At 38.3% G+C, this 26,245-nt stretch overlaps 1 protein-coding gene across 4 annotated transcripts in view; it reads left to right on the top strand.

Annotated features, from left to right (window-relative positions):
* The window catches only part of rgs3b (regulator of G protein signaling 3b), a 40,726-nt gene extending 30,028 nt beyond the window's left edge, over positions 1-10,698 (top strand). For 3 of the 4 annotated variants that reach the window (XM_026212286.1, XM_026212285.1, XM_026212287.1), the window contains 8 exons: positions 595-638; positions 1,230-1,352; positions 5,642-6,421; positions 6,561-6,631; positions 7,883-7,975; positions 8,213-8,274; positions 8,437-8,603; positions 9,758-10,698. In XM_026212286.1, the coding sequence (XP_026068071.1) occupies positions 595-638; positions 1,230-1,352; positions 5,642-6,421; positions 6,561-6,631; positions 7,883-7,975; positions 8,213-8,274; positions 8,437-8,603; positions 9,758-9,952 (1,535 nt within the window). In that variant the 3' untranslated portion in view covers positions 9,953-10,698. Of the gene's footprint in view, positions 1-594; positions 639-1,229; positions 1,353-3,867; positions 4,448-5,641; positions 6,422-6,560; positions 6,632-7,882; positions 7,976-8,212; positions 8,275-8,436; positions 8,604-9,757 lie in introns of those variants that run through there. The other variant, XM_026212288.1, reaches the window with a different exon arrangement.
* Positions 10,699-26,245: the final 15,547 nt, after the last annotated feature.

The raw sequence follows: 26,245 nt of genomic DNA, 5'->3' as shown, positions 1-26,245 counted from the left end.
CATCTAATGTTAATATTTAATTTTATTTTAGCTATGTTTCAGTTATTGAAAACAATGTTCATGTAAATATTTTGGTAACACTTTACAGTAAGGTTCACTAGTTAACATTAGTTAACATTAACTAAGAATGAACAATACTTCTACAGCATTCAGGAATCTTACTTAATGCTAATTTCAGCATTGAAAACCTAATTCATTATTAAAACCACAAGTTGTGTTTGTTAATATTAGTTCATGAAATGTGAGCTAACATGAACTAACAATGAGTGATTGAATTTTTATTAATTAATGCTAACAAAAAATAATAAATACTGTAATAAATGCACTGTTCTTGGTTTATCCAGTTAATACAACAAATGACACCTTATTGTAAAGTGTTATCAAAGATTTTATAAATATAAAAATCTGATCGTATCCTTGTAATGTCTTGTAGGCCTTTGATTTGAGTAAATCTGAATAGCACTCTGTTTATGCAGTGCACATATGGGTGTCATATATATTTGAGTATATGTGGGTGTTCACATCCTCCAGAGTTAGAAAAAAACTGACAGCCTCAGGATGAAGAAATTCACACTTCTGTCTTCTTCTCTCCAGTTCCTGCAGACAAACTGCGGCTGTACATCTCCTACTGGATAGAGGTGAGATCCTGCATCTAACCAGCGACCCACTCACAGCACATCATGCTTAACACTGTTCTCTGCACTACAAATCCTGCACAGTGTAATGTGTTTCCTATCGAAGCGTTGACCCGACAGGATGGCCCTGTAGTAAATATTTACAGGATGTAAATGTTGTGCGGATGTTAAATGGAGGGCCTCTTGCGTCTGGGGTTTACGTCACATATTAGAGCCTTTATAGCTGCTCTTTCTCTCCAGAGTAAACGTGCCTGAAAGACGTCGCCTGCTCACTCGAGCAAACACATTCATCGACCCAGCCATCTGCCCATCTCCCTGACAACACCTCTCTCTCTCACACACACACGCACATTTACACGAATGTGTGAGTGAGTATGATTGCATCTCTCATATGCCGTTCTCCTGCATAACAGCGCATGACACTGAGGTTTCTTGAGAGAGATGGTCTTGTACAGGTGAAACATCCTGGCATTATAAAATGTTTGAGTTCTTCTTGTTCCTCAGATTCATGAGACTGTGATGTGTAATTCTGTCCTTTCTCTCACATACACACACATTACTTCATAATCACTCCCTCAATGTGTGTCTCTGCAGAGGACCGAATGTCTGTTCAGCCTGGAAGCCTTTTCATCCGAGCAGAAGAGGAGGGTTGTTCAGTGTCTGAGAGACAATATTGACAAGCAGCTCGCCCTGAGGGACAGAATGGGCCCTGACCAGGTACTAATACAAACACAAGTGCACTCGCTCACAAAAACACCCACTTGGGTCTCGCTTTTAACCACAGCATGGCTACATTTCTTAAGCAGTTATGGAGTATTATCGCTCAGGAGAGGTAGGGCTCTTTATACTGGACTCGCCGCTGCAAAATGACCTTGAATTTCAAGAGCTGTATTTAATTTCTCTCTCTTGCTCTTTCTGTAAAGTTAGCATGAAACATATTATGCTTCTGTAATGTGAGGTATCCAGAGTGAAACGGAATATTCAAGGGAAAAAAGGAGGATGGTGCTTCTTTTCATCCAGTAGGAACTGATTGGTTTGAGAAAGGTCTATGTGGTTTGCAGGGCAGAGGTTAAAAAAATAAAAGGTTTTGATGATGTCAGGTGAAAAGGAAAATCATTTCAGAGTTGGAGCAAATTATTGCAGTTTTATCAAAGATTGTGCAAAGAAATATTTCCCTTTAAAAGACCAGAAATATGTGACCCTGGACCACAAAACCAGTCTTAAGTCGCTGGGCATATTTGTATATTTATATTTGTAGCATTAGCCAAAAAAAACATGATATATAAAATTACATTTTTTATTAGTAATATGCATTGCTGAGAACTATATTTGGACAACTTTAAAGATGATTTTCTGAATATTTAGAATTTTTTGCTCCCCCAGATTTTCAAATAGTTGTATCTCAGCCGAAAGTATTATTATTTTTTTAAATAATTTTCTATACAGGATATAAATGTTGTGTGTGTGTGTGTGTGTGTGTGTGTATATACATGAAGTCAAACAAAAAACTATTAAGACACCAGATATAATTTTTATATTTATTACTAGTGGGTGCAGGACACTATAGTTCATTTAAGTGATGATAACAAAATAAAGTGAACTGTGACATATTGTACCCAAAAATTCTTCATACAACTTTTTACACCACAGACAGACTGAACAAAATTAAGCATTGCTTGGTAATTGGTTGACCTAAATTGGTGATATCTAATTGTGTACTTAAATTTAACAGCTGAATAATTTTTGGATGATTATAATGCATTACATACCTTTCTATCAAAGTTATCTGACATTTTCAAGATGAATTTGTTCTGACACAGTTTAACTGAGCTCTTGTCATATTTTATTAACATTTTTAAACTATAGCAAATAAACTTATAATGTGAGAAATGTTGAAGGTTTCTGAATACATTTTGATTTGATTTGATTTTGATTATATTAGGGATGTGACGAGATCTCGTGGCGTGAGATCTCGCGAGATCCGATGTTGCAAAATAATTTGCAGTGTTTACATTAGAGCTGCAAGATTAAGATTAGTTTGGCTATAAACACTTATTCTCTCGACAGTAGCTATCAAATCAAAAGTATCTTTAACATGTGCATGTTTTGTAACGCAATATCCTCTAACGCCACGAGGTGGAGACAACTTCCCATAAAAAAAATTATTGCCATTGAATCATTCATTCAAAAGATTCTAATTGAGAAACAGGTCTTTGTGAATTGAGATATTATTTTTTATTTATTTTTTGATCAAATGAACTTATATTTTTTGAAAAGACTTTAAAAAAAAATTCAGAACCACTTGTAAATTGTTATTTTATTTAGTTTTCTAATCTTTTTATTTTCTTTGGAATTGTGATCTCCAATTTATATATATCTTATTATTTATTATAGAATATTGCAGCTCTTGTTTACATGTTGTTTACTGCAGCATACAATTCATTAAAATAGAAGTTTAATTTCATAAATAACAAGTTGATTTCAAAATGCACCTACATTTTTGCATTTTGTTTTTCGGTTGATTAAAATACCATTTTCACCTATATATTTCATAACGGAGGACTCCTTCAAAAATGATAAAAAATCTTGTCTCATCTCATTCTTGTGAGCCTAGAACCCAGTCCATGTCTCGTCTTGTCTTGTGGGATAAGTGTCTCGTCACACCGCTAATACATATACATACTGTATATATATATATATATATATATATATATATATATATATATATATATATATATATATATATATATATATATATATATATGCTCACCAGACACTTTATTGGGTACACCCGTTCAATTGCTTGGCAACACAAATTGCTAATCATCCAATCACATGGCAGCAACTCAATGCATTTAGGCATCTAGATGTGGTGAAGACGACTTGCTGAAGTTCAAACCGAGTATCAGAATGGGGAAGAAAGAGGATTTAAGTGACTTTGGCTAGTCTGTGGGGATGTGGTGGAACGGGAGATTTGCATCATGGGTGTACAACAGACAAATCTGCAGCAACTGTGTGATGCTTTCATGTCATTATGGACCAAAATCTCTGAGGAATGTTTCCAGCACCTTGTTGAATCTATGCCATGAAGAATTAAGGCACTTCTGAAGGCAAAAGGGGGTCCAACCCGGTTCTAGCAAGGTGTAACTAATAAAGTGGCCACTGAGTGTATATTGTAGACACTGTAGACAGATATTTTGTAAAAAAAAAAAAAAAAAAAAATGCAAGTGAGTTTAACAAGTCAGAGACATTAACCATGATTTGCTAAATGGAAAGATGCTAGAGAGAATCTGATTGTTTTGTTGTTGTTGTTGTTGTTGTTGTTTTTCCTGTAAACTGTCAATTTAAAATGAGTAAAACAAAGTCATGTACATCAACATTCGTGAGTACAGTAGCATATAAATAGTTTTGAAGCTAGAAGACCAGGACTAAATACCACAAGATTCCTATTTTGAGTTCACGGAGTCTTTAAGAATGTGAATACGGCCAATTATGATTTTGTGATCTACTGTAATGTGACAGATGCTCACTCCACTCCATGCACTGCACGTACGAGTTAAGCATAATGTTTATCCCTCTGTTTCTTAATCATGATCTCTCTCACTTTCTCCACTCGGTGGGCGAGTGACATCAGGAGAGCAGCGACATCATCATCTGACTAGCACAAACAGACACACTCATGTAACAGCGTGAAAGAGAGGGAGAGAGAAAGAGAGTGTAGAGAGAGAGAAAACAGGGCTGTTTGTAATACAAGCTAGACTAGTATGATGGAGGACTACATTACTTGCTTGTAAGGACAAAACATTACGAAGGTGAGGTCATTTACATGTTGCGTCCTGCATTCTCTGTGTGCGCCTTGTGCTTTTGCAGTGAGACTGGGTGAAAATAATCTGTAGCACCTTCAGTGTGATCTGATTGGCATAAAGGTGTGTGTGTGTGTGTGTGTGTGTTTGTGTGATAATGTTGGATGTATGAGTTCGTTTTGAAATATTTCAGTTTGAAAATGCATTGTATCTTAACAAGATATAAAATGTGACTGTAGTGAGAAGTTGTTCAAGTAAAATATTGTATGTTATTATCTAATGATCTAATGAATGCATCATATAGGACTTCTGGCATTCTGTTTACTCATATCAGTCATTTTTGTTTGTCTCCTTGTGTCAGATCTTCTGTGCCGTGTCTTTAAAGAGCAGCAGAGCTGTCAGTCGCGCTCCCAGCAAACTACTTTATGAACTGATTGAATGTATAGGGCGCATGAATACATTAACCTTTTCCTCTAAGATAAGGGAACATAAAATAGATTTTCATGTTTTTTTTCCTCTTTCTATTTCTCTATCTGCCTGTCCTTTTCCTCTCCTGTACCTTCCCCCCCGGCACATTAGAAAATAGAACTGAATACAATGGAGTATTGCAGAGTTGAGTATTCTTTTTGTTTTTGTTTTCATGCATTCATTAATTTCTAATGTAGTTTATTTATTTAGGTACCATAGTTGGTTTTATATTGTTGATACTTTTCTTAAGCGTTTAGCTCTTTCATTCTGATATATGTAAGATATATCATACTTGATATATGTGTAAAAATAATAACAGTATTTTCAAAACATACCTATATTCTTATTTTAAACTATTTTGTCTAAAAGCCCAATTGCAAGATTTTTTTAAGCCATTCTAATAACAGCGTTTGCTGGGAATCAGTTTAATAAATAAAATACACAAATAATGTGACAAAATCGATTGCAATTGATGTTTGACCAGAAGACCTCAAATGATGCTAACCCTGGAACAACATATAAAACGACCAAATTTTGCTTAGCATTTGTCCATCTCTTTACGTATCCCTTCTCTTTCTAGCTCGTACTTATTTAAACAATGCCTAAAACTTGGTATTATGAGCACTTCCTGTGTCCGTTTGCCTCTTTAAGAAGAATCGCTTCATGTTTTCCCCAATCGTAAGTCGCTTTGGATAAAAGCGTCTGCAAAATGACTAAATGTTAATTTATTGACAGATGCTGGAACCAAAAGCAGCTGAACAGGCTGCTGATCTGGGTCCGCTCGGCTTCAGCTCTCACAGTGTGCCTGAGCCCTGTTCCCCATCATGCCCCTCTGCATCACCCATCATGAGAAGAACCAACTGCAGCTCTCCAGCTCAGCGCCTGCACTGCAGCGCCGGAGATGCCAACCAAACCCCTCCGACCTCTCGAGACGCCTGCAAACCTCCATACCTGGAGACCTCAGAGATCTGGAAGGACAGACAGAAGGATGTGAAAGCAGGCGGCCAAGAGTCAGAACTGGAGAAAAGGGAGCAGGGGGAGGGCGAGAGCGCTTCCGAGACCATCAGCATTGGCGCCAGACCCACATCTTCATCGTCATCTTCCTCACCTCTAGTCATTCCTAGGCTGTGTCTGGATCGCTCCTTCAACGCAGAGGCTTTGACCTCACCGTCGACTGATGATGATGATGATGAGGAGGAGGAGGACGACGATGAGGACAGCGATGAAGGCTTCCTGAAGCGGAGGAGTATGGTGGAGTCATCTCCTAGCAGTGGGCAGCAGAGCGGGGGCTTGTGTGTGCAGAGGTCCCTCCACAGACGGACGCACAGCGAGGGCAGTCTGTTGCAGGAGCCTCGGTCTCCTCGCTTCATCTCCGATCAGGCCATTGACTGCATAGAGGCCAAGCGGGATCCTTCGGAGCGCTGGGCGGTCCCCTCGCCACAGACCCTGAGGAAAGAGCTCACCAAGAACGGAGGATCCGTCCACCAGATCTGTCTGCTCTTCACTGGAAGGAGGGTGTGTACAAATGCGTCTACATATTTGTTAAAACATATCTTTTGTTTAAAAACCCAGTGAAGATACACGTTCGAAAATAATTCAATTAGTAGCTGAATTAAGTTGAATTCAAAAGCCTTCTATTGTAAACGTTCAACAGGTTTGTGGCACGCCGAACTGTAAATGTGACACAGGAAAAACTGGTGTCAAACAGAAGAAAACCAAGAATCTGTGAGTCAAACCATTTCCTACTACTTCATTTGTAATTGTATGGAGTGAATATCATTACTGTCAACGGCAGATTGGGGACATAATTCACTGCATAACCAATAATGTTTTTATTATTATTTAGTAATTAAGAGGGAAAAAAGTCTATTTGGAGCACCATTCAATTTTTGCATTGTAACGTTGTTTTCATGACAGTGAAGCTGAAAATCTCATTGTCATTACTATATTATTAAAAATGTTTTATCGGGGGACTCATGTTGTAGCATTAGATTTTACTGGCTCAAAGCAACAAAAACAAGTCAAAGGAATTATTCAATATGGCAGTATGACTAATGTCTTGACACCATTAGGTTTTATCAACAAAAGTCATTTCATATTACAGTAATGAGATTTATCTTGTTTGTTTGTTTTTTTTCTTTTGATTTTAGGTTAATCTGGACTATTTATTATTTGCTCTGTGTCATGTTTTTCATGTACATTAAAATACAGTTGTATCAGAATGTACCTAAAAAATAGGCTTAAAGGAATAGTTCCCTCCAAAATTGACTCACTCTCGACCATCCAAGATGTAGATGAGTTTGTTCATTGGAACAGATCTGCAGAAATTTAGCATTATGTCACTTGCTCTCCAATGGATCCTCTGCAGTGAATGGGAGTGCAAAGAGTTGATAAAAACATCACAGTAATCCACAAGTCCAGTCCACCAGTTAACATCCTGCAAACTAAGCTGTATGCTTGTTATACAATTTCAATCAGTTGTTACTGTTTGTTGAAAACAAAGAAAACACCAGTCCTCAGCACCAAACGCATACGTCATGGTACTCTCAGATTTCATCAAAAATATATTTTATATATATATATATATTTGTGTATATAATATATTTGTGTTCCGAAGATGAAGGTCTTACAGGTTTGGAACGACATGAGGGCGAGTAATTCTTAACAGAAATTTAATTGTGGGGTGAGCTGTGCCTTTAAAGATGGATTTGTTTCCATTGGTGAGCATGTGACTTAATGCTATATTTCTCCAAATCTGTTCTGATAAAGAAACAAACTCTTCTGCATCTTAGATGGCCTGAAGGCGAGTAAATGTCAGCAAATATCCTTTAAAAAAAAAAAAAAAAAGTCATGTTCTTTTCTTCATGCTAAATATAATTTTTTGTTATAAGAATGTAGCCATGTAACCATGAGATGTTCAGGTTTGCAGTTAGCTAATAAATCACCTACTGTGACATCTTTTTTCTTGTCACACAGTGCCAAAGACATGAAAAACCGTCTGACTTTTCTCCGGAAGAAGACCAACGACAGACCAGTCAGCAAGCTTGAGAAAGTCCTCAAGTCAGACAAGTGAGTCGCCGTGATTGTTTCCTCTTTCACCCGAGCTGACTCCCGGCGGTTTTAAGTATCGAGAGGAAGCCTGAATGGGCTGAGCTTAGATGTATGAGTGTTGAGTGTGCCGTCAAAACAACAGTGACGTTTTTGAGTTATTGAGTAGATGGCCTATTTTGTGCGCTATAATTATCTGAAATTGGGTCATTAGTGTGAGTCATGGCTTTGTTGACCGCTGTGTCTGCTCATCCACAGACCGACTCCAGAGGAAGCGCTCAGATGGGCAGAGTCGCTTGATGCGCTGCTTTCTCACAAATGTAAGATATGTTTCATTGGTTCTGACAGCTGTATGGATCTGTTACTGCTGTTTTAAACCATGTTGTTTATCCATTTTAACCTCTGCTCATGAATCCAAATCCCGATTTACCCCAGATTCTCTTTAGCACTTATTCTGCGTCATTTTCTCTTCACTTCTTCAGATGGCCTGGTGGTTTTCCGCTCTTTCCTGCAGACTGAGTTCAGTGAGGAGAATCTGGACTTCTGGCTGGCCTGTGAGGACTTCAAGAGGATCAAATCACTGTCCAAAATGGCATCCAGAGCAAAGAAGATATGCACTGAGTACATCTCCATACAGTCCTCTAAAGAGGTAAGGTGACAAAAACGCTTTTTAATGTTTAGTGACGGTGGTTCTTGGTGACCAAAATAATGTGCAGTCATTTTGCAGATTGTGTGACATTAATAATATGGCAAATTAATAAATCAGTCTTTAATTCAGTAAAGATAAAGATTTTGTAAATTTTTCTAAATTTTGTACAATCATACATAAATGAAGTAATTTTTTTTTTAAATGTTCTTAAGGCAGTGATATCACAAAAAAAAAGCTAAGAATGACATAAGATTTCAATCTAGTTTACCAAATTAAATGAATGTTTCAAGTTCTTATACTTGTTTATATGTGTATATATATAAGAAAATAAAATAAAAATCTTAATCATTGATTTTTGATTATTTTCTAAATGTTTTATACCATCTGACAACCTCAACTAATGTTGCATTTAATAAAAGGTCGGCTTTTTAAGAGACTCAGCTTGTCATGGAGTTATGAGGGCTTCTCTTTTATCTTCTGGTTTTCTTGACACAAAAAGGCTCCTTGCATGTTGCTTATTAATCATACCACAAAAAGTGTGCATATTAATGTCATATCACTACAGTCTTAATACGTATCTGAAAGAAAAATACAAGATCAGTCATAATACTTAAGGTTTTTATACAATAATTTCAGCCTTTGAAAGATTTTCTCTTCATGATCTCAGGTCAACATGACATTTTGAGTCTATGCTTAAAAGAAAGACCTAGACTCTTTAATTCACCAATGTAACATATTCCAGTCACATAACTTCATTTGTAATGTTTTTTAAGCAAATTATTTAATCCAAACAAAAAGGTGATTAATATACATAAATCTTACATTAATTATACAGAAATGTACGTACAGTTGTGTGTGTGTGTGTGTGTGTGTGTGGAGAATTGAGCAAATAGAAAAAATGCACTTAGTTGACAAAATTAACAACCAGAATTCTATTTCTCAGTTTACTTGTTTTCAGCTATTACATGTCCAATGCAATTTCAGCTAAAGTCTCCTGCCGTTTTTCTTGGACAGGATTCGTTTGTGTGAGAATGTGTTTTTTTTTTTTTTTTTACATGTAATTTGTAAGTGATTCCAGAGAGCAGATGTGCCAGAAAACCCATCCAGAATGAATATGAAAAGCATCCTAAGCAGACTCTTGTTTTATTTCCAAGGTTAATCTGGACTCGTACACCAGGGAGCACATCAAGGAAAACATGGAGAACATCTGCGCAGACTGCTTTGACCTGGCTCAGAGCAGAATCTTTGGACTAATGGAAAGAGACTCGTATCCTCGATTCCTCCGCTCTGACATTTACCTGGAATTAACCAATCAAAAGAGACCCAGCTCTGCCGCAGATCCATCTTAAAGCCATGACCCCAAACGGCAGACGTTTAAACTTCGTTAGATCAGTACTGCTGGAGACGTAGTAGAAGAGGACGTGTCTACAATCACATAATCCACTGATGCACAGCTTCGTATTGAGACGTCAGTCAGCTAAGCACCTTGGAGAGCTCAGTCCCGATGGATCATTGCATGGACAGATTGTTTTTGGACGCTTCTGTGCTGCACCCTGTTGGATGGTTGCGGCAATAAGATGGCGATAAATGTGTAATGAACATGCTGGAAGTGTTTACTCGAATCAGTGTGCCAGAAAACCTTTGCACCTGTTGACCCAGTGGCAGTACATAGAGGGTGCAAAGCATGATGGGTTTGGGAAAAAAAGAGAGAAATTTTGGTACGGTTTTGTTCAGCTTTACCAACAAACATTTTCACTTTTCTTTCCTGCACAGACCTCAGCATACTCAAATTTGACAAAGATCCTAGTGAAATGATATCGGACAAAACTAAGTTACAAAAAAAATTATCCGAGTTGCAGTTAACAGCATTTTTTTTATAGTTTATATTCTCTCAATACTACTGACAGAGCACTAATTCTTATTACTTTCAAGGGCTTTGGTAACATTTCTACATCTGCTCTTCATGAAGTGGCCCTGTGGCTGTAATTCCTTATATTTTACAAGTGCAATATACAGTTAGTTATCCTTATTAATATTTCTTAAACAAAACTGTATATTAAAGGGGTCAGATGTTCTTTTTTTTGTATTTTATATATATATATATATATATATATATATATATATATATATATATATATATATATATACACACACACACACACACACACACACACACACACACACACACACACACACATATATATATATATATATATATATATATATATATATATATATACACAGTGTACAAATGTTCTCCCATAATGCATCATACAGGCATCATAAGTTCAAATGAAAGAAAATGTAATTCCAGATGTAAATGACAGAGGCTGAGCTACACAGACTAACAGTTACATTGATGTTAAAACTGAAGGTAATCTGTTTGTCATCGTTGCTGTTAGTCAGTTGATCACAAGTCAAAGAAACCAGAATAACATATCAGAGAAGCCTAAGAAGCGGTTTAACATAGAGGAGCATGTACTGTACATAGATGTGTGCGTTCTGTGTTGATTTACATGTTTATTTAGCAGTTAGCTCTTTTGGAGACTCATGTTTGGCAAATACAGTGTCTTCATCCTAACAATATCCTTCCTTCTGTAATAATATTTCTTGTATTTATTTGTGGGGTCATATTTCACTCACTGCTGCCTTCATATGTAACATACTCTCATCAAATAAAATGCCATTCAAGCATGAGGTCAGCTGGGTATTTATTTATTTATTTTTTGATAACGATCATTTGTATCATTGCGTTTTATTGAAATGCAATAGGATTTTAACATATTGTCCTAATGAAAAGGTTTTACACCTTAAATCATTTGAATCTTATCTTAAATTGAAACGAAAGAGAAATATTTATAACAACATATTATACATATATGAGAAGGTTATGCACCTAAAAATCCCCAGAGGGCAGCAAAGTGCTAGAAAGAGCAAATAATCCAAAGCCTTCACTATTTAGAGATCATTTATTTAAATATAACCTTTTTTTTATTGAACATAAATTAAAGTTATGTATGAAATGTACATTTAAGCACAAAATACAACTAATATAATAAAAAAATAACAATAAATGAACGTAACTATGAAAGCAGAGATGATGGTAAATACTAGGGTGTTGGAGCACAGTGCTTCCTCTTACTTTCGGCCCAATGTTTGACCCCTCAGGCAGCTGTTGAAGGTGTGGAACACACTCCTTTAAACTTGATGTTGGACGAAAACAAATTAAAGGAAATGATCCGCGTGTAAGAAAACAGCAACATAATTAGAGGAAAGTGAAAACCATGTTTTGCCTAATATATAATGAAAGCTTTTGATTTTGCACTGCCTCTGATCCAACCGTTTCTATGATCCATGCAGCTGTGTCAGCACAAGAACAACTATTTACTGTATGCATACTATGATGCCACAGTGCACCAGTGTGTTTAAACCAGTTATTATGTTTACCCAGTAATGCATCAACAATGAGTTATTTCCCCAGGGCGGCTCTGCAGGTATGACACAGACACTGCAAAACATTTACACAGTACAGGTTATACCCTCGTGTTTCATAGATGTGACAAATAATACATTTACTGGACATCCTAATTAGTAAGCTTGTTCATTAGAAAGCCGTTCTTATTTGTGCAATGAGGTTCCAAAAGCAGATGTCAGTGAACACAAATGATGTGTGCTGGACAGCAGACAGAAAAACAGGTCAAGTGATGGTGATGGTGATGACGCACAATCCAGATGTACAACAATTTCATATCTCAGTAAATAAAAACCTATAGCTAAACAATTACAATTAAATCAAATGTAAAATAATCCTGAAATATGTATCAAAACACTGTCATATCTAAATATAGAAAATGTATAGATTCAGCATTATCCATATTGTCAGTTTACATCTGTTTTATTAAATTAAGTTAAATCATAAGAAATTAAATATTCTGAATTAGTATCAAAATCATATCTAAATTTCATATCTAAATACATACATGTAAAGTAAAAAAAAAAATAGATTTTCCATATTGCCAATGTCAATTGAAATCATTTCTTAATTAAAGTAAATTAAATCCTGAAATCTGTATCATTGTCCGATCTAAAAACATATGTATAGCAAGAATTGACAATTTCCACATTAAGTTAAAATCTGTTTACTTAAATTAAAAATCACATAAAAAGGACAACAAAGATGATTTTCACTTAAAAAAATAAATAAATAAATAGATATTTGTGACTTTCAGGTTCATTTTTCTTCATTTCAGAAATCCATGTGTTGTTATTCTAGTGTGGGTAGTGGCATTCAACTGCTGATATTAGGTATTTGAGATCTTCAGCATGCTTTCCTTCACACCCATAGATGGTGCTAGAATCATACTGTTCAGCTGTTATTAAAGAGTCTACATTTGGACAGATGGAGGGATGGTAGGGAAATGATGGGGATGTGTTTGTGCAGTTCTGTGAGTTTGAGGGGTGGGAGAGGAGAGCACTCTCAGTATGAAGGGAATGTGAGGACAGGAATCACCCTCTGCTAAATTCACCGGCCTCATTCACCTGTGGCTTATACACAAACATCAATAAAGCCTCGACTTTCTTAGGAAAGAGACGTACTACACCTGTAATGACGCAGACAGGCAAATGCCTCCTAAAACTGCAGCAACAAAAATATTTTCAGTGTGAAATGAGTCTGGGGTGTTTTTTCTTTGACCTGGAACATTTGTTTTCACTGCAAATGAAGCATGCAGAAATGTACAAACTTATATATTTTGGAGCACAAACATACAGTGTTTTGTTTTTGTTTGGATTTATTATTATTATTATACATTTTGTTATGCTTTAAAACGGTATGTACACAGAAATGTGAAATTTAGACCAAATATCTTTTACGTGCACAGATTCCTTGGCTCATGATCTCGACATGCCGCATACCTTCATTTATTTCTGCCTGGAAAAGTTTTTCCCATATTGGATTTTTTTTTCCTTTTTTAGCATACTTTTATTTTTTCTTTTATTTATTTTTTGCCAGATGTGCACCAAATTTATTTGGCATCCAATGAAGTCTGGCGTGCCTGCATAAACTGTCATAAAAAAACATGCCGAACTTTTAATTCAACATGACTGCCAAACACCAGTAAATAATGTTGGGTGTGGCTTATTTTGTACCATTTGATAATTAAAAAGTAACTGTATAGGAATCTAGTGCATGTATGTATAATTTATAAGTCAATTTGTAGTGCCAACATAATGATTAACATTAATATCTGTAAGTGGGACTGTTCAGTTACCCTGACATTTTGAATGCAATCATTTATCGAGATCTCAGAGAGGTAGCCTACATGAGGACAACCGAAAACAAAACTCGAGCTTTAAGGACAGAGTCTGAAAATAAACTAATTAATTAATTAATTAAAATTAATAATCATAGTCTCATCTAATTTGACCAGAAGGCGGCGCTATAACAGTGGACACCAAGAAATAACACAATTGCGATTAATTTTTATGAATTTGTTTAAACATCAAGTGTTAGTTAATAGACAACAGCTTTGGAATATGAACAATACTTAACTTTTTGGCTTAACTGGTCCGTATTCGGACCTGTTAATTGCTTATTGCAGCTTTATTGTATTATTTAGCTCATTGTCAAAACTAGCATTCTTTTTATTTATTTATTTATTTCGTTCAGGAATGCAACAGGCGACGTGTAAAGCCTCCTGGAAAGGGTCCACGTTCAGAAACGCATTAAACTTGCAGCATTCCTCACTGTTCCCTAAGGTCCGTCATTATTTTAATTAACGTCTTCTTGCGCAGTATGTGTTCACTCTTGATTGATGGCTAAATTCAGATAAGTGCAGATGCGACGTGCTGTCAGGTGCCTGCAGGAGCACACGGACTGCACTTTTATGGCTGCTCACTCTCTCTCTCTCTCTCTCTCTCTCCTTTTTTTTCCATCCGTAAAGGATGAACTCATCGCTAAAAATGGATCCCGGTTCTTTCCTCATCACAGGCCTCATCATCAGCAGATTGGAGAACGGGCGATGAGCCAGGAGGCTTCATTTCTTAAAGGCACCCAGCCTTTTTCTTTATGTCGCTCTCTCTTTCTTTCATCGTTTCCAGCCACCAGTTACTACCACAACCCCCCCCCATCAATGTCCCTATATTTTGATGGTTGTTTAAATATCCTATAACATAAATAGCTAGCCTTTACCTGCTGTACAGACCTGCATATGCTGCATGCGCAAAACTGCTTCGTCGCTGACAAACCGATAGATATATGAAAGTTGTTTCCTACATAGATCGTGAATATCCACTCCCTCCATCGCCCACTTTGTTTACCGACTTAAAAATGATTTCACCGCAATTCAGTGAGTGCGTGAATCGAATGAATCAAACTGAATCTGAACAATTTCAGATCCCTTTTGCAATCCAGTTTGACCGACAAGATCAAAAGACCGATAGATTCGTGATCTGAAATCGAACATTCTGATAGAAAACACATAAGTTGCTGAAAGTAGATTATATTATATCCACACACTTCTTACTAAATTTCATTAGATAGAATCTGAAGAAATCTGGGCTGAAGATGAATTGATATAACAAACATCTCTTTCTTTCGATAGCCTAATTGAAGAAAGAGTAGGACAGACTGTTAGTGCCTACGCTGAGCTCCAAGAGAACAGGGTTTATGCCACCATTTCATTACTCCATCATCCAGAGAAAAGTCCATCAATATATAATTTTGGGGTCATTTGGCTGCTGTCCAAACCAGTGGGTCAGGGCTCATATTATGTTTGACAGTGATCCACTGCTGCTGACGACTCAGCCCACACCGAGAAACGGGGGAAAGTTTACAATGTGTAACTAAAGTTGTTTGCTTATTATTCACTGTCATAGACACTCTTAATATCACTGAAGATCATATGAGGAGCAACCTGGTCCATTCTAAACTATCATTTAATCGTTGAAACCCTCCAGGTTCTGTGCACAGCAGAATCATTCAGACCTTTTTGCCATGTTTGCCTGCCTTCTTTCACTACCTCAAATGTTTCCTATTATGTCTTTCATTTTTCCCGCTGTAAATACTCCACTCTCGAGAGCCTATGCCAATGTTTGAAATACTCCAAAGTTTTCATTTTGCATCATTCACCCCCAAAGTATGCTTAAGTCAGTCTCCTTCAAACAGTGCCATGAACTGATTAGAAAAATATGGACAATTACAGACAGCTTAACCTCTTTTCTGAAAAAAAAAAAAAAAAAAAAACTGAGGCTGGTTTGTATTTCCTCAGTCTCTAACCTGAGTCCAGAGAAGAGCCAAGGAAAATAAATGTTAATGGTGTATTCCACAGTGTGGGTTTTATATTATTAACGTTAAGGACAGCGTCCAAAAAACATATGTGGCGAAAAAACATAAAAACAATCCAATCGACCATGCTGGCACATCCCTGATGCATCCAAAGGTCATTTTAGGCTGACTCCACTGCAGATTAGCAAGCTTAAGAAGGACAGGAGACCAAAGGCAGTACACAAGTCATATAGTAAGGCAGCAGACTCCAAATATGAGTTTTATTGAAATATTTACAGGGCTTTTGGTGTACGGAGAAAGCACAAGAACAACAAACAAATAACAAACTAACATCCATTTCTAAGAATACAAAACAATTTAGTTGCCAGTGCTTATAAGACACTTTTATGTTGATGTCCTTTACCTGCTCAGTGATTTTTTTTATGATGTTAGTAAGAATGATGTTAGTAAGAAAGTCTATGTTATGTTTTCTTACGTGTGTTATCAGTGGGATAAAGTAAGCCACGGTAATGGCAATGTTTTGTGCAGTCCACATTCATTTTTAAGTGTGCAGCATTTAAAACAGTATTATTGTGAAATATTATTACAATTCTAAATAAATGTCTTTTGTTTTAATCAATTTTAAAATATAATTTATGTTATGGCAAAGATGAATTTTTAGAAGCAATTACTCCAGTCTTGCAGATGCTGTAAGATTTTGACTACACTAAAGCATTAAAATACCATAACATGTTTGCAGATATTTAAGAATCATGCAAAGTTAACATGTTTATCAGAAAAATGATAATACAGTCAGTTAGTCTCCTTTGAAAATGTGCGTTCCGGGCCGGAATGTCGATCTTTGTTTTGGTTTGTGAAACCAGCCCACTGCCAGTTTACCCAATTGTACTTCGGCACAGCATATTTCATTTCATTCATCGTCAAGTGCACTCATTCCTGTCTGTATCGTCAATCTGGCAACCTGCATGTGCGTCTGAGGAGGAGGGGCCGGGTGAAAATAACCCTCTCCAAAACAGTATTTTGAATTTGGACTGATATACCTATTTCAACCATTCTGTGTCAATCCTACATACAGCACCTTTAAGTATCACATGATTCTTCAGAAATCATTCTTATATGCTGATTTGGTGATTAAAAAAAACATTTCTTAATATCTTTGAAAAATATCATTGAATCTTATTTAAAACTGTTGTGCTGCTAAAACAGGAACTTGCTACTGAGAATACATAAGCCTTTAAGACATACATAAGCATTTAAGTTGTGTCACAGAACTTGGCATTTATTTAATTTATTTCTGTATATCATCCACTATGTATTGATTGGTTAGACCAGAAGTTGTTACACTGAAATATCTTAAAAATTCTTAATTGAATGGTACTGAATACCTAAAATGGATCAAAGAGTTATTGACAACACATCTGAGAAGAGTGGGTTTGTGTAGTATTTAGAGCTTATGACCAGACACCAGAATAATGATGGCTCCAACCCAACAAGGGTTGGGAACAAAGAAAGGAATCTGCCTATTCACAAAATTTGCCTATCCACAAAAACATATGTGACCCTGGACCACAAAACCCAAAGCAATGTATGGGTCAAAAGTATTGATTTTTCTTTTCTTTCTTTTATCGATTTGATCATGTCCCATGAACATATTTTGTAAATTTCATATCGTAAATATATAAAAACTTGATTTTTCATTAGTAATATGCATTGCTAAGGACTTCATCTGGACAACTTTATAGGCGATTTTATCAATATTTAGATTTTTTTGCAACCTCAGATTCAAGATTTTCAAATAGTTGTATCTCAGCCAAATATTGTCCAATAATGAACCATACATCAATGGAAACTTTATTTATTCAGTCTTCAGATGATGTATAAATGTCAATTAAAAAAAACAAAAAAACATTTCAATTACGTACCCTTATGGTTTTGTGGTCCAGGCTCACATATCTTGTTCTGCTGGAATATGAACAGTATACTAAGTTTGAATGACACCTGTTATTAAATACAGTTGTCAAACATGAACTATGTGAAAGTAGTAAAGGTTTACTCTTTTTTTTTTCATGTGTCCAGTACATACAGTAAATCATCATGCTCAGTGTTTAAATATACACTTACAGTTTGTATGTATTTTAAGTATCGGGTCACCTCTAGCTTTCTTATACGAGGATAACCATGAGGTTTCCAATCAGAAGAAAAACAAGAACATCCTGCTTTCCAGAACATTTTTCTCTCCTAAACAAAATTCCATGATAATTCTAAACAGCTGTGTGTCGCACCTCTGATACTGACAGCATGCGTACACAAAACTATGTTTTGCACTGGCCCTGACCCAATGACCACTTCGGTGAGTCACCTGATCCAAATATTATCCCGCCAGTCTTTTGTTGCTTCTTTACTGAGCAACAGAACTGGTGCAGCAGAAGTTCACTTCACTGCTAAATCGTCAACCAGCTGACCTCAGATCCGCACAGTCATATTTCCTCCATTGTGTGATGTCATGGTGCAGATAAGAGTGACAGTCAGGCAGCATTCAAGAGCTTTTTTGGCAGCACATGCTGCCAGAGTGCTCTCAGGGGAATGGACTCAGCCCAAGTACAGGGAAAGCAAACCTGCAAAACAAAGCTGCCAGTTCCTAACCCATCTTTTATCAGTGGTATAGGACATGTAGACAGATTTGTGTAGGAAACAGACACACAAACAGGCTCATCTGAAATATTGTGGATTAAAAAAAAATGTTTAAAGGAGTTAAAATTGACTAAATTACATATTAGACAATATTGACAGTTACGTCGTCTGTTTGTGCTCCTCCAACTAAAATTAAACCAAAGGAGAATCAGGCAAACATTACAAATCTCCCAAGCAATACAAAGTACTGAATTGGCCTTCCTAAGAAATCACTCCCAAAACTAAAATCACTTGTCGCCACCTAATGGCTCAATTCTGTAACCTGCAAAATGCCAACCAATGTGCATTTTTAATGTAATCTATTTGATCTAAGAAAATAATATTTTGATTTGTAAATATGCAAACATTCACTCTTAATCATGCATACGCCTGGCTTCTTGTTTTGTCATATTCAACCATTTACATTAATCACGTAAATCATACATTTTAAAATAAAAGCAGCAAAATCCAACAAAAATAGAGTGGTTGCATTAGTTATAATGGGAAGTTGTGGCCTAATGGTTAGAGAGTGGTTATTTAATTTAATTTTTTATTATTATTTGTTTTTTTTGCATGATTCCCAATTAATTATATTCACAATTTCTATTATTTCTACATGCATTACATTTTTATTTTAATGTTGTAAATAGCAATTCATTGAATTTTATCTTTTATCTTTTATCTGCATCTCCTGCGCTCCATCAAGCCAGTCCCATAATAGCTGTCCCCACTCAAATTAATGCACAGCTCAGATTAATTGTATAGCATGTGTGTAAGACTCCAATACAATTATAAAATAATTATTATATCATGACTAAATATTTCAATGAGTAAAACACAACATATTATATTATTTTTTCAATACATTTTTCAATTATAACTTTTTTCAATTATTCTCCCTGGATCAGCAGGGGTACTTTTCTAATAAATTAGCAGTGGCTGGGACAGATTTTATGTATCAATTCTGCTTATAAAAAGTTGGGATCTAATCCTGTCACTGATTGGTGGTCGTGATTGAGAGATTGAGCTGGTGGCAGAGACTTCCCGATATGAAGTTCCCAGCTGACCCAGAGTCGAGGAGGGCGTGTACTGGAAGGGAAATATCGGTGGCAATAGGTTTTACAACAGACATGAGAGGCTGCATATTAACTATTGATGGCTAAATGACACTCACCATAGGTCACGGCGGATGAATAGGGCACGCCATGATTACATGGCTGTCAGCTCCAAAGTACAAATATAAACTCTGGCTCAGCTGTCTATGCCGCTCCCAAGGGGAGATTCGTGTGACGTCCACTATGGGTTCGTGACCTGGTTCTGGAGGGCTGATGGTGTCTGGCTGACGTATGGTGTGAGTTGATGCTCCACAATGCAGGATTGCATTCGAGTGGCACAGCGGATGTGTATTTGTATAAACCGTTCCAAACCATAGGAATCATCATAGGCTGCGAGCTGAAGTTGCACTCTTGGCTCTAGTCCTTGCTGGTAGGTGGTCAGCTAAACCCAGCATTTGGGTTGGAAAAGCCAACAACAACCACAAAAAAACAAACAAACAAAAACACCTAAAATAGATGGGGGGGTGATTCACTCCCTTCATGTCAGATGCTTGTCATCATTCATAGGTAATGATAAAAGGGACAAAAGTCTATATTGACTTTAATTAGTCAATAACCCCCACTGTTCACTGCTCTACATTAATAAGGGGTATATATTTGAGCAAATATGTTAACCCAAACACCCTTCAACACATATCTCATTTCATAAAAATGATTAAAAGCATTAAAGTCTTTTTATTGGATCAGAAAATACTTTGCAGTGAAAAAAGACCTAGATCCAGATGTCTTTGTTTCAATAAGCCGACCCAGACAGAGCGATAACTTTTACAGCATAATGTGAGACAAAACAGTGTTGTAAAATATAATGACCAAAATTCTAGAGCTTGTCTCATTTATAAATTGTAGCAAAGTCTTAATTTAAAGTATGCTGTTTCTGTCACTTTGCCATTGTTCCATGTTTGTGACTTTAAAGATGTGTAAAGGAAGGCAAATGGATGTTTGAAAAACGAATTGTTGTAAGTGATCTCCATATAGATTGGCTCTGGAACATTTCATGGATGTGTGTGTTCCACGAAATAAACTAAGTCATAAATGTTTGTAACAGCATAATTGTCAACATCTTTCAGCATAAACAGATGGAGCAGGTTATGTCGTCTGTAGCTGCTACTGTTGTCTCAAAAAAAATCGTGAAAAATCATTTGAAAATCATGTCTGCTTTGGTGTGATGGTTTCTACTATTTGCCTTTTCTAAAGGGTCTCACAGGGCTGAAAATGTATATGGGGATTAGAGAGAGAGCAGAGAGTGATGAGGTGGTCATGACGCTGGAAAAAATATGAGCTGGTAGGGCTCATTTTTGCTTTAACATTAATGCTGAAATTATACGGGGAGAACTATTTAAGCAACTATGCGAGGATAATGGCCCTGTGTCTTCATCGAGAGCCAAGAGAATTCTGGAAAGTAACACAATCCGCTGGAACCCCAGCAGCAGACCTGCATTGTATTTGGGCTGTTTTTCAGCAGCAGTGAATTCTGCGGGTGTAAGCATAGGCCCATAAAAATATCACATATAGGCCCAATGGTGTTTCGTGTATTCAGAGTTGTTTACAGTGTTAAAGAGATGGATTCTCATGCTAAACATGGGCAAAGTTTTAAACATTAATTTAGAAGAATGACTGAGAATTTCTGTGCCGAAAATCTTACTTCCAGGTAGACGAGAATGGAAGTCCTTATATGAGCATTTATACCAGAAAAGCGCGCTCGCGCACACACATTGATCAGAGGAGAAAGAGACCGCGCACATCAACATGCTTCAAAATCATCGGCAGCGCTGCATAGGATTTGTTCGAGAATGCCTCCAAATAAGTGCATTTTTGGATGTTAGGGAAAGTTTACCATGTTTAGCTTCCCCAAGAACCTAGCATTATATTAACAGTGGATGCAGTTTTTTTTTCGGGGCAGCAACGGAGTGTATCAAGTGTGTTTGTGTGTTCTGGTCATTTGAGTGATGAATGTTTTATAAACAAGGCCCAAGTCGACACTGGATTTGCACATCTATTGCTATTAAAACATGGAGCAGTCCCTGTGATAAAATACCCCATTCATGTAAGTACAATTACATCAGATTTCTGTATTTTGTTGGAAATCAGCACATATGTGAAGATATCTTAATTGAAACAACACGAAACATCAGTATTATAGCTCTGCTGCTCAAGGCAAGCCTCCAGGAGCTTGGCTTTTTCTGGAAACAATCGGAAAGCTGTATTTTTCTTTTATAAATATGATAAAACGTCTCAGGTTACGAATGTAACCATGGTTCCCTGAGAGGGAACTTCGAACTGCGTCCTCTGAAGGGACACTATGGGGAACACCTCGTGTCACGACCCGTGTCTGAAGCATACTTTGAAAAATGCCAACGTGTTGGCCGGCGACAGCCTCTGACGTCGCTACCGGCGCGACTATAAATACGCGACCGTAGGACCCGTCACTTATCTTCTTCGTGAAGCTTGCATCTGAAGCATGGCAGGGAGCTAGAGGACGCAGTGTCTCGTTCCCTCTTAGGGCACCATGGTTACATTGGTAACCTGAGACGTTCCCTGTCAAGGGAACTTCGAACTGCGTCATCTGAAGGGACACTATGGGGAACAGTATACCCACGCCGCCATGCTGAGGGGAGTGCAGGCCAGAATCATGGCAAACACTAAGTACCAACGCTACCATTTCACCGGGAGTCACCCCTGGGACGGTTCGACGGCTGTCCGTGACATTATCCCTTATGGGCAAAGGCCTAAGCTACCTACCCAACTTACCTGTGGGGCCTCGGCCCGGGGTAGAGCTGAAGGCTTGGAATCACGAAAGATTCCTTTAAAGGGATACGGCTAAGAACCTAGCACAGTCTATAACCAAGTCTTGCCTGTCACAAAGGAGGGGCTCTCCTGGCACTAGAGCAGCTTGTAAATGGAATGGCCCGGGAGCAGAGCAATTGGAGGACGGAACGTACAGATGAAGCCTCGGCCACACCTGTACTATGGAGTCCAGCCCCAATGGAGCTGGATGAGTCAGAGGAAGCCAGAGGGTATAGTGCGATGCTCTCTCGAGCCGCAAAAATGATCCACCCAAATCTGGCCAACCTTTCCAACTCTGCTTCAACACCTTGGTGCGAAGGCGCCATTCCCGAGCCTCAGCCCCTGCCTCAGCAGGATGTCTGCTCTCACAGTGCGTCTCAAAACTGTATGTAGTACTGGAGCGCTTTGAAAAAAAAGACTCCTCCATTAGAGGAGGAGTCCGAGCTCTGAGCAGCATGCTCACAGGCGACCCTTTCAGAAAAGGGGAGCGCTGCTAACTACCACAAGAATAGCCCACACAGCCCCCCATGTTGAGGGGCGGTGCTTGAGGTGTATAACAAATACACACTGGTTGAATGAAGCCCAAGGAACCTCGGGGCTAATCATCTTAAGAAAGGGAACGAAGCGGAGCGCGTAACCCTTACCGTACAGGATTTCAGAAAGTGCACAGAGTCTTGTGTGCACACTTACCATTTACGTGGATTTCAGACAGTGCGCAAAGCATTAATGTGCACACTGACCACCATGTGGTTTTGAGAAAGTACACAGGCTTAGTGTGTGTACTGAAAGGTTACCTGACAACCACAGTATGTGGGAGCTCACCTTCAGAGAGACCTGTGCAGCCTACTATCTGATAACCACAATATGTGGGAGTTCACCTACAGAGAGGCCTAGAGAGGCCTACTACCTGTTACCAGATAACCACCTCAGTGGAAACTGAAAGTAACATGGAATTCGACTCCAGGGATGCCTGGTGAGGCCTACTACCTGACAACCACAAACCGTGGGAGCTCGTTTATTTATTTTTTTAAGTGCAAACGCACAGTATGTGGGAGCTAAATCTCCAGGGAGGCCTGGTGAGGCCTAGTACCTGACAACCACAGTATGTGGGAGCTCGCCTTCAGAGAGACCTGGTGAAGCCCACTATCTGAAAACCACAATATGCCATTTAGTGGAAACGCACAGTATGTGGGAGCTAAATCTCCAGGGAGGCCTGGTGAGGCCTACTACCTGGCAACCACAGTATGTGGGAGCTCACCATCAGAGAGGCCTGGTGAAGCCTACTACCTGATAACCACAATGTGTGGAAGTCCACACAGCCCCTCATGTTGAGGGAAGCGATGCTTGGGGTGTATAACAAATACACACTGGTTGAATGAAGCCCATGGACCCCAGGGCTAACATCTTCAGAAAGGGAACGAAGCAGAGCGTGTAACCCCTACCGTACATGATTTTAGAAAGTGCACAGAGCCTTGCGTGCACACTTACCACTTACGTGGATTTGAGACAGTGCGCTAAGTGTTCACGTGCACACTGACCACCATGTGGTTTTGAGAAAGTACACAAGCTTAGCGTGTGTACAGAAAAGCATCACAGAGGCGCTGGATCGCACGGGAGAGGCAAGCTCCAACCCTCAAGCGAGGGGAGCATCACCTGAGGCAGTACATACAGAAGGACTCTGTAACTACCTCCCCGGATGCGCCAAGCGGCCAGGCGGCCCCTCAGGGTGACCTGGCCGGACATCCATGAAATTCCCTGCAGTGCTGTGCCAATTCTGATGATCAGCCAGGCTCTGTAGATGAAACTCACAGAGTTTGTTAGTAGACATATAACCACCAGCAACATAACACCCATAAGCAGGTAAAGCAAGAGTTATGTACTCACCCACCCTCCTGTACTGGAGTCCCGCTTGCGGGGCGCTCCCTTCTGGTCCGGACCATCAGTAAGGCAGTTACTATGAACATAGAACCAACCAAAACATCATAGGTCCAGGAAAGGAGACTGTTATGTGAGAAACTTTCCATCTAACCTCGATCAGGTGGAGAGGTGGTGGCTACAGGGGAATTAGGCAGGGCAGGATAAAAACAGAAGTTAAAACAGAGGTAAAAAACATCCGGAGCGACACTAGCCTTCTGCACCCGTCTACGATCCTCACATTGAGATGGGCCAGGACCCCTTTGTTGTTCGGGCTCGGACCTGGACCTTCGTGGAATGAAGGATTTAAAGGCAGCGGAGCGTGCCCTTGCCTCCCTGAACTTTTCAACCACCATCTCGACGGAGGTACCGAAAAGCTCAGAAGTCATGACAGGAGCATCGAGAAGAAGCCCTCTTTCTTCCCTTCCGATGTCTGCCAGGTTCACCCACAGATGTCTCTCCGTTACCACCATGGCCACCATAGATCTGCTGGGTAGAACCCAGCAGAGCACTAACTTCAGTGTCAGAAGGGGTTAATGACAACGCATCTTCCTCCCGGAGTTCGCTCTCGTTTGCCGCCGGAGAGTGTGAGAGGAAAAGTCCCTCTCTACTCTCCTCAGTGAGATCCACCTGTGATCCCCACAACCTCATTCTCCTCCGTGCCTCGGCAATGGCGGGTCCTGAGCCACGAGATCCAGATGGCTGTCCCTCTTTCCTCGAAAAGAGAGACAAACGAGAGCGGAGCTTTTTCATAGAAAAATGCTCGCAGTGCGTGCAGATTGCCCCCCTCAAGGACATCGCGCGCGTGCTCTTCGCCCAAACAAGAGACGCAAAGTGTGTGTGTGTCATCAGGTGTCAAATATCGCTGTCACGACGAGGTGTTCCCCATAGTGTCCCTTCAGAGGACGCAGTTCGAAGTTCCCTTGACAGGGAACTAAAGACTTTTTGGATATATGAAGGATGCAGTACTACTCTACAGGTACTCAAGATTAATTGTGTATGTTATGTACTCTTTAAGTTTTTAAAGCCTTTATTACCTCTAACCATTACACATTTAGAGTTTATAATTGTTTCAAGGAATGTGCATTCATTTAAAAGGCAGCCTCAAATCATTACTTTTTACTTGTAGTATAAGTTTCAGAAGCATCTAACACACTGTTCATAAAGCTCGCTTTCTCTCAGCATCTTACATCTCTATATGGTGAAAAAAAATAGTAATAAAAAAAATAATATTTAAGTAATTTATTCAGCTTGGATTTAATTATTATTAGTCAGTTAGTTTACAAAATATAATAATGTATGTTTTATTTTTATATATATCAAGCAATAGTCATGTTTTAATATAAGGTCTGGGTAAAACAATATAAATTCAAAGGCATTTAAAAAGTAGCAAAAATTATGATGGAACCACTAGTTAAAAAAGACAACAGCAACAAAAACTAATTGGAAATTTGATTTAATAAAATGGATTAGTTTATGGATTATGGATTAGTTGGATATTTAATTCATCTCTCAAATATACTGACAAATAATTGGTGTAGAAAAAAAATTCATTATTTACTTTAATACAAACATCGAAAGCATTTCTGGGTAAAGTTAAATTAAACAATACCACCGTAGTCAGCAGTCATAATGTTGACTACATGCATATGATCCTCCAACGCTATCTCACGGCCAATTCGTACTTATTTTACGAGGTGGCTTATTCGTACGAAATTTGTCTAAACCCCAGTGACAGTTAGGTTTAGGGGCGGGGTTAGGTGTAGGTCATTCGTACAAATTCATACGAATTGTGCAACTTGTAAAATACGTACGATTTGGCAACAATCGTATGAATTTGTACGAGTGTGGTCGTACGAATTCGTACGAATAAG

This window comes from Carassius auratus, chromosome 30 (genome assembly GCF_003368295.1).
Source record: "Carassius auratus strain Wakin chromosome 30, ASM336829v1, whole genome shotgun sequence".
NCBI classification, from domain to species: Eukaryota; Metazoa; Chordata; class Actinopteri; order Cypriniformes; family Cyprinidae; genus Carassius; species Carassius auratus.
Note: the sequence above shows the minus strand (reverse complement) of the source record. Positions and strands in the feature narration are given on the sequence as shown.